Below are 9,539 nucleotides of genomic sequence, written 5' to 3'. Positions count from 1 at the left end.
TTGGTTTTTCTTTAATTTTTATTAATTTTTTTCTTTTCTTTACTCTTCATTCTTCACTCATCATAACAGTGGCTCTCAGAGTGGGACTGCCTCTATATCGGGAAACCATTGAGAGTCTCGAAATCGTCGTGCTGAGATTGTGGAGCCGAATGAGAGAGGCGAGGTCATTATTATCATAATGCAACAGTTTGGAGGCTCTCGAACAATAGACTGATAATTATTATTGACCCTCTTGTCGCTCGATCTTTCCAAATATTTTCTAATACGAGAGAGAGAGAGAGAGAGAGAGGGGGGAACTTTCTAAATCTTCGATCCTACTTTAATTTAGGTTAAATAATTGCAAAAGCGTGAGTTCGATTTTCATTTATAAAAAATGCAGTCTGCGATACGAATACGAATGGCTATAGTAAGTCTATGGATGATTTAGTATTAAACGGCAGACAATACAGAGAGTTCTGAAAGTTATAGTTATAATATATGAATTTCTTTGTCTTGTGTTATTATTTTCGATTGCAGTTGGCTTTAATGAATGATTAAGAGCTTTTTACAAACGACAAATAAGAGTATGAGTATGAGTATAAAAAAAAAAAAAAAAAAAAAAAAAAAAAAAACAAGTCATCCACCTTTTCTTAGTATTTATTATCATATTTATTATATGTCGCCGTTAAGCTTAAAAATTGCGAATCAATTGTTCTTATTTACGTTAGGAAGATTTGAAAATTTACTTATGTAATCGACTAACCAGTAAGCTTAAGTAAGTATCTTTCAAGCGGAAAAGCAAAAAATTATTTTACTACGTTACTGCAAAGAGAATTTAAAATCTAAATTAATTATTTAAATTTATTGCTGCTATTTTTCAATTACAGCTGTAAATTATTTTTAGAAACAATAAATCAATAAAAATTTATACTATAACTCAGCTTTTTTCTTTTATTTATATTATGTGTATCGCTGAATAATATAAACAAGTTTTTGTTTTCGTTAGTACAGCCTTTGTTCACCACGTTATAGTCCAACTGAAAATGAGTCGAGTTTTTTAAGCCGCTAATCTAAACAAAACTTTTTTCCTTTTCTTTTTTTTTCTCTCTTCTTACAAAGTATATCTATGGATTTTATTCGTCGAATAACAAACGATTTCTTTACGTTATTAGGTACTTCATTTATTAATACTAAGTAATACTTGAAATGTATTAAAAAATTAAACTAATATCATGATAAATTTACTTTAATATTTTCATCGTATATATTTCGTTTAATCTTCTAATTAAACTTTTTATCGTTATCACTATTTGATAGTGTTTATGCATTACCCTCGATAAATAAAAAGTCAATGATAAAGTTTGGATTTATAATTAATTAGGTGATAATTATATTGAAAATTGATATTTTTCAATTAAGAATAATAATAAATTTACGTAATTTCATGTTTAAATTATTTCTTCACCGACTATTACGTGTTTAATAGTGTATAAACGAATCGTTAACGTAGTTTCACGAATATATTGAAGCTATTTGAATTAACTGTAAATGAAGGCTTATTTTTATCTTACGCCTTGTAGAATTAAATAAAAGTTTTTCATACTTTGTATTTGTTCATAAAGCATATCATAGAAAAAGTACAAATATTTGTAAATATTTAAAAAAAATTTAATTAATTTAACATCCTCGAACCTAATTGTTATATATTTGAATGACATGGGTCGTTTACATGATTTATGATAGATTTTCTAATAATTGCAGTGTTTTCATTTTGAATTTTAATATATTTCTTTATTGTATTATAATTATTACTATTTCATATTTAAACTCATAATTTTATAGCGGAAAATTGTTTTCAAAAAACTTTCTTAAAGCTTGTACATTGCTTGTCTGAAATATTAAAAAATTTTAAGTAGAGATAGACATTATTTCTTTTATGAGACTGATTATTTAATTTCGGTTGAAATAATTCGTCGGCTGCTAGAAATTCTCGAATTCTTTTTTAATTAAAAATGCATTTAGAAGATAAAGTGAGTACGAGCATATGAAAATAGTTTTAACTCATATCATTGATTATATTGAAATAGCGAGTGAAAGAAATATCGTCAGTAGACGTGGTTTTAAAGCGATGGAATTGGAATTTTCGTGTATTTTCAAATGAAGTGAACAAGTGATTTTAATTGCGAATATCCATTGAATCTCAAAAATATCTTAGACTTTGTTGATCATTGGCTTTGAATAATGGGGATATATCGACAGTAATAAAAAAAGAAAAAATAATTAGTAATGATGGATGATGTGTTAAAATTACAGTATTACGATTGATAATTCGTAAGTTAAGCGATAGTGGCGCATAGGACGAATTCCGTCCTCATCGGTTATGTAGAAACAATTTTCAAAAAGAGTGCGTCAGAGTACCATGGTGAAGCATTATTGAGTGAAAATTCGAAAGATCAGCTAATTATGTTATTAAACAGAATGTAAATTTCATATTGGCAAAATGTTTAGATAATTTGATTTTTCATTATACTTATCACAGCTTTATAGTTCCTTCATCAAGTACTTCCTTTTTTTTTTTGCTCTTCAATACTTTATTTGTCTGCCTATTATTTACACAGACACGTGCGCGCGCGCGCACACAAACACGTACGTATTTAGTGTAAATCTCCTACCCATACATTCATACAGCAGCACCCTCGCACCCACAAGCCAATAAGCAGCGAACGCGCGCGCGCGCACTCGCAGGCACACATATTGAGACGAAGTTCCTTTATTTCTTTTTGAAACAGTTTTTTTATTATTTGAAAGTATATAGAGAGTGCCAAGCTTCTTCAACTATTTACAGCGAGACTCTTGAAAAACTTACTACGTCGTATTCTGTGGAACTTTAGTGATATGTGTTCTCTCGTCTGCAAGATTATCGCGTAGTAGTTCTGCTTCTCTACTGTGTATAACGAGTTTTTAAAAACACTTCTGCTTGCTTAGGATTTTAAAGTCTTAGTTGGAGCGAAACAGAGCGTGGAAAGAAAGAAAACACAGAGTGGTCACGAGGAGATGGGATTTTGCTGACAGTGATAAAAAGCAACGATGGTAAATGTAAAACGCTACAGATTCTTCGCTTAAAATTTCATTATCAACAAGTTGAAAATTCATATAAATAGAAATAGCTTAACAGCTACGTATTCTAAAAAGAAATTTCATTCGTAAAATGTAAAATTCTCGTTTCATCAGTTAAAAGCTGTCATTAAAAGCTGCCGAGATGTCATGTGGGCGAGTCGTGCTCGCATCCCCTTCATGTAAAGAATTACGAAACAATAAATTAATACTTTGTCGCCAAGTTCACGAGGACTGACTGACATTACTTGGTAATAAGATACTGTACTTACTGTACCGTAAGTCACTTAAGTTAAATTAATCGTAGATTCAAGAGTATAAGAAAGCATTTTCATATTCTTCGAGGCTTCATTGAAAATCAAGACGATGCATTGCTTACACGATTTGCTAATATAAAAATAATTGTTGGTCGAATTAAGATATCGAATAACAGAATGAAGTATTTGCTGATGAAATTTTGGCCCAACTCTATGCCCGAGCAATTTCCAATAAAGATAATTATAAATCGTATGTTGAACTTTAGTATTTAATAATTAACGCAAGGATCGTAAAAACGTGAATTGAAGAACAAAAAAAAAAAAAAAAAAAAAAAAGAATAATAATTTATTGCCCAGCTAATAATGAATTATTGGTTTTGGCGTGAAAGATGAAAACTCAATGAAGAGGTGGAGAAATTTCGATAGGTAACTACTTTACTTTTGGAGTATTTATTTGATATTGAAAAATGAAAAACAACATGGTTGGATTGCCCGGGTGAAATTTTTTTTTGCTAGAAGCCGCGCGAGAGACCTTCACGCATTCGGCAACGAGGAACAAGGAGCAATACCTATATGGAGCGAGTACGGGGCCCTTGCCCATCTCTATTTCTCGGCTTTAAATCTCACATGTTCGAGCTTATATGCGGGCAGCACCAATACTGGCAGCCGAAGGTGCTCAAAAACTTTTTTATATAATGAAACGAGCCGAAGTGTTGTGGAAAATACAACGTTTCAATGCTTTTGACTGAACAAATCTACTTTTATGGTCGTTAGTAACACATCGACTATCTAGAATTGGAGGGCGTACATACATAATACGCACACCCAAACACACAAGCGCGCGCGCACGGACGCACACTCACACAATGTACCAGAGAAGCTAATTAAAACTTTTTTAGTGGAAACTCTGTTTGTTTTATCTCATTGGATATTTTACTCTTGTATTTCTCTCTTTTTTTTAATTCGCTGCTCTTTTACGAAATCGATTTTGTTTTATTTCATATGTCGAATGAAATAGTAAGAGGAAGCTTTTACTTAAGTAAACTTTTTTCGTTGAGTCTCTTTCACGAACTATAATCAGCAACGCAACGCAAATCGTCTAATACAAATTACAGTCATCTTTAATTTAAACAGAGCTGAATATTACTTCTACTCGCAATAATACGACGAGTAAATAAATAAATAAATAAATCGATATTCATTGTTCTTCTTCTTCTTCTTCTTCATCTTTTTTTTTTTTTTTTTTTGCGGCTTTCACATATAAATTTACCGAGTTATAAGGTGAGCTCGTTATTATAACTGTGGCAAAGCATCGCATGGAAATTAAAAGTTTTAACTCCATCGGCATGTAAAACACGTTTCCATGATTTTCCCACACATATCGAAACTATCGATGTGTATCGTGAACCACTCTCTAATAACGAATATCAGATGTATATCGCTCGGCTCATTCCGGCACAATACACACATACTCGCTGCATCAGATAGCGCTGAGGATATATGCTCCTTCTTAATAATATTAGGAAATGAGCAATAAATCGTAAGATTTGCCGATATAGGAGATGAGTTATGCACGGTTGGGCGATTGGTGAGTTATTGGGGTTGGGGGTCCGAGGTACCGGAGGGAGTGGCGAGTGGGGGGTGGAGGAGGAGGAGGAGGAGGAGGAGGATGAGGAAGGGGGGGGGGACACCGTCAAACAGTTATCGCTACATTAGCATCGGCACGCGCGAAGACGGTTGATCAACGGCTTTTAATTTTAAGTGAGCGAGCCGTAAAAAGCTGCGAGCTCGATCCTTGGATTCGTCGTGCTTTAGGTAGAATCGATGGGGCGGGCTGGCGCGCGCGGATCACGCGAGTCGAGGCGAATCACGCGAGTCGGACTCTGCCGGCTACAGTCAGGGCCGGGGGCTGGTAAGGAGCGCCTCAAGTCCAATCGCAAGGTCGTATCGTGAGCGCGCGCGCGCCTAGTGAGGAAGGGGTCGAAGGGAATGGCGCCGTTGCCGCTCTTTTATAGCCGCGATGGTAGAACACACGCGGGTCTCGCGTGACTTGGCGACGTTCGAGCCCCCGTAGCCAGGGCCGATCGGGTCGGCCGCTCGCCTCGGCCTATCCCGGATCGAGACCGGATACGGCCGTTGTAGACTTTCGGTCCTGGGGATATCGAGCGCCCGGGACGAGGAAGCGCGTCACGGAGCGGTGACTCGGCTCTGCGGCCCCCGTGGCCGTCGACCGATGTTGCCATCCCCCCTAGCCCCTTACCATTCCACGTCCTTCGCGCTACCAATCGTCGCCGCCGTCATGTCGAAAGCATGTCAGCGTGCCAAGGCCGGGCCTTGGCATGACACGGTCACCCATGAATACCGAATGAGACTTTATTACTTTGATTGTAGTGGCTGGGACGGCTCGACGCGCGCCCACCTTGCGCAACCTCACCGTATAAAGTCAACCGTCCGTCTCCACCTCTTTCCACCCTTCTCCTCGTCACCTACTCGCCACTATAGTATCGCTATATACTCGCCAGTCCCTTCGGTCCCCCTACTCACTTCGACATTACGGCCCTTTGACCTTTGACAGCCTTCCTCCACCTCTATTTGCCCTCCCTTTTGCCCTCCCTCTGCATTCGTTCCCCACCCTCGTCACCAGTTGTCGTCTCTCACACTCGGGCGGGGGTCGTTCGTTAACGACCTACTCGCACGAGAATACGCGTCACGTATCACGATTTTCAAAGCGTCGATAGCTTTTTGCTGGCCACGAGATTCCCATTGACTCGTTGAGCCGTGTGTCGTTATTGTCGCGTTATCCACGCGCAAAGGCGCTCGGACTCGAAGCGTGTGGCTTCCCGTTTGATTAGGTTTTGCTGCGAGGACTTCTTGATAGATGAACGAGTCGTTTTGGCCGAGGCTTCATCTCGATTCAACGACCATAACTACTTAAATGGCACGTTAAGAGCCGTTATGATCAGGACGCGTCGATTACGCGCGATATAATTTTCGAAGGTGGATTCGTACGAGGCCCCTTTAGATCTATGAAACTCACCGCCACTTAATCAATTAAGTGTGATTTAAGCTGGGTGATTAATGTCGACCAACAATGCCCTTCGCGGCATTGCTTGCCTTACAATGGTAATACAAAAGTTAAAGCTTTGCATCGTTAACATCGATCATTTTCCTTTTTGGATTATTGAATGAAAGGAAAAAGGGGGGGGGAAAAAAAAAAAAAAAAAAAAAAAAAAAAAGAAAACAAGAAGAAAATAACGAAGAAAATTGCCGATTAATTGCAATTATAATGGATGGCGGGAGGACGTGGTGGATTTATATTTATGATTTACGAGTGAGTCAATTGCTTTCGCAAGATTTCAAAAGACTAGAATACGATGTTCCTGAATTTTAATAACAATAGCCGTACATGACTCTTTTTATAATATTACAAAATAGACATTTACACGCAATTTTGCAAGTAAATTGTGCAAGTTTTCCCTACTATCGTAATATACAGAATAATTCGTATTAATGACATATCGACAAGAAAATAATGACAATAATAATAGTAACAACAACAGGAACAACAATAAAAAGTAATAATTAAGGACTCTCGTGATGGAGCTCTCTAATTAAAATATACCTATTGAAATTAGAGCACTCGATATAAATAATGAGAGCGAGATTAAAATCTCTTCTTGAAGATTAACAGCGTAATGATGCGGGCAGGAGGACAAAAGTTAAATATAAGCGAGTTGCAATACTTTGTTTTTTGGTAAATTGTAGTAAGCGTTGACATGAAATAAGACCCTGATATTTTCAGCAAACTTACAGGCGCGCAATTAAGGATGCCGCCATGGAAATTTGTTATCGATTATGTAACGGTGTCGTGCGTAATAGCTTCATAAAAATGTACCGTGAATTATCGCTGCTCTTAAATATTCCTTTATCCCCTTATCCTATATACCGCGTAATTTTTATGTAAAAAATACAACTTTCGTAATTTTTCTTGGCAATTGTGCTACGTTATATACGCTGTGGGAAATTCTCGGCTCTCGGTGAGAGGTGCGAGACGAGTCTGAGCTGCTCGTCTTTTAGTGTTGTACGTGCAGCTGTGGCGTGAAATTCTCCATAAGAATTGTAAAGCCCTTTGAAATAAGCGGTAATCGGTTGTACGCAGTAGTGATCCTCGTGTGGAAGTAGGGAGGGAGCAAGATCTGTCATTAAAAATTTTTGCCGGGGAATAATGTTGGCCTTCTAGGCATTTGCGACGATAGCTTAAATGGCCCACTGCTTGCTTATACCACGGCCATATATTCCCATTAACGCTGCGGTTTTCAAAAATTTCCAATTCCTCATAAATCTGTGTTATTTTTCAGCGAGGAGGAGAACGACAATTACGGCGAAAACGGATGATAATATCGATAGGGATAAGAATGGAGCTTGGCTAACGACATCTCGCCAGTGCGTTGAAAATTCAGGGCCGTAAACAGCGCTGTCCAATCGAATCCGCCGCCCAAGTGTCTTGATAAGGAAACTCCGAGAATGCAACGAGCGAAGAGAGACGAAGTGTCTTGATGCCGAGCGATCGAAGAGACAGAGCCAATAGAGTCTTAGTATAGTAGCAGGAGAAGGAAGATATCAGAGGGTATCGCTGCCGAGAGACTGAGAGTCCCGTTGTCGTGTGCTGGTGCATGGGCGGATGCGTGGGTGGGACGGGACTGGCGAGGTATCATGAGAGCTCCCGCGGGTGATGCCGAGGCGAGGATGGAAGCGGGACTGTGGTATCGCTCGACGTGGATCATCGGATGAGCGGAGAGGCCAGGTTCCAAAGGTTCTAGAGAGGCTGCGAGATGGCGGACGAGGCCGAGCGCCGCCGGAAGCTCGGCTACCTCCTCGCGGCGATTCTGCTGCTCGACGTCGTCCTCACATGCTTCGGCCAGAAGCCACTGAATCTCGGGGGCATTAAAAGGCGCGACGTTTACATCGCGGGTCTCTTCCCTTACGCGACACACGTGCCGGAGAGTATCGTGGGACGGGGTGTTATGCCGTCCGTTAAGCTCGCCGTCGACCACATCAACGAGAATCCTAATATATTGAGGAATTATCGGCTCCACATGTGGTGGAACGACACTCAGGTGAGTTTGCGCTTTCTATTATTAACCATTAATAATTCCTTTTATCAATTCGTTCCTTTTGCACCGAGCGACGATTTGATACGCCGTGGTAGCCATTGCTGCCTCCTTCTCTTAATTAATCGTTAATGAGTTAAAAATCTTGGTAAACACGTATATCGACCGACTATGCAACAATTCTTATCACAGGTAATCTTTTGACAGAGTACACTCCAACGGTTGCAATTGTTCTAGGATTTTTTTAATAACCATTTTATTTCTTGACATATTTTCTGAAATAATTACGATTCATCGTGAAGGTCATTTTGTTTGTCTAAAGGCCGATATTTATTATTCAATTGATAAATTCATTCATTCGTTTAATCGATCAAGTACAATTCATACGGTAATTTTTAAATCAATGATCATTTCGACAATTTTCAGTGTTCATAAACGTTTCTCTACAATGGTATTCACGCTAGTCAATAAGTACTTGAATGGCAAGCGTAACGTGGATTTATGCGTCACACACACACACACACACACACGAGAGCGCGCACACATATTACGTGTGTAAACGTTTGACGTTCAAGTACTTACTAACTAGCGTGAATATGTTTGTGGGGAAACGTTTTTATCGTAGCTAACAAGGAATATAGTTAAGTTGTCGTGTAAACATTTTATAAATCATCGTCTATTGTTGAATTTTATTAGGGCTAACATATTTGTAGATTGAATACTTTTTGTAATTTAGTAAAATAGCAATTCAATAGAATTTCTACAACTCCATCAGCGTAAATCCATTGACGATAAAAATAAAAATAAAAAAAAAAATAAAAAAACAATATAAAGAGAACCAGCATCGCGTACCACAAAATTCACACCAAAAATCGAGGAGAGGGGAGCAATTATAAAAATAATATTTTAATAAATTTGTTGCTATAAATGAAGATTATAAATAATTCGGATTTTAAATAAGTCGCTGGCTAGAGGATAGATAGGTTTTACAAAGGGTAGAGCCCATTAACGGAATTAAATTTTGAAGAATAACGGTATTTTCTGTCCGAGATGTAGACTCGTTTGTTCAATGTCCCAA

At 38.2% G+C, this 9,539-nt stretch overlaps 1 protein-coding gene across 1 annotated transcript; it reads left to right on the top strand.

Annotated features, from left to right (window-relative positions):
* The first annotated feature begins 7,999 nt into the window (after positions 1 to 7,999).
* On the top strand, positions 8,000 to 8,896 carry LOC105364796 (gamma-aminobutyric acid type B receptor subunit 2-like). The gene is made up of 2 exons (XM_011502827.1): positions 8,000 to 8,467; positions 8,888 to 8,896. Exons 1-2 carry the CDS (start codon positions 8,183 to 8,185, stop codon positions 8,894 to 8,896), a joined length of 294 nt encoding a protein of 97 aa, XP_011501129.1. The 5' UTR covers positions 8,000 to 8,182.
* Positions 8,897 to 9,539: the final 643 nt, after the last annotated feature.

The sequence above is a fragment of the Ceratosolen solmsi genome, unplaced genomic scaffold, assembly GCF_000503995.2.
Source record: "Ceratosolen solmsi marchali unplaced genomic scaffold, CerSol_1.0 scaffold10, whole genome shotgun sequence".
NCBI classification, from domain to species: Eukaryota; Metazoa; Arthropoda; class Insecta; order Hymenoptera; family Agaonidae; genus Ceratosolen; species Ceratosolen solmsi.
Note: the sequence above shows the minus strand (reverse complement) of the source record. Positions and strands in the feature narration are given on the sequence as shown.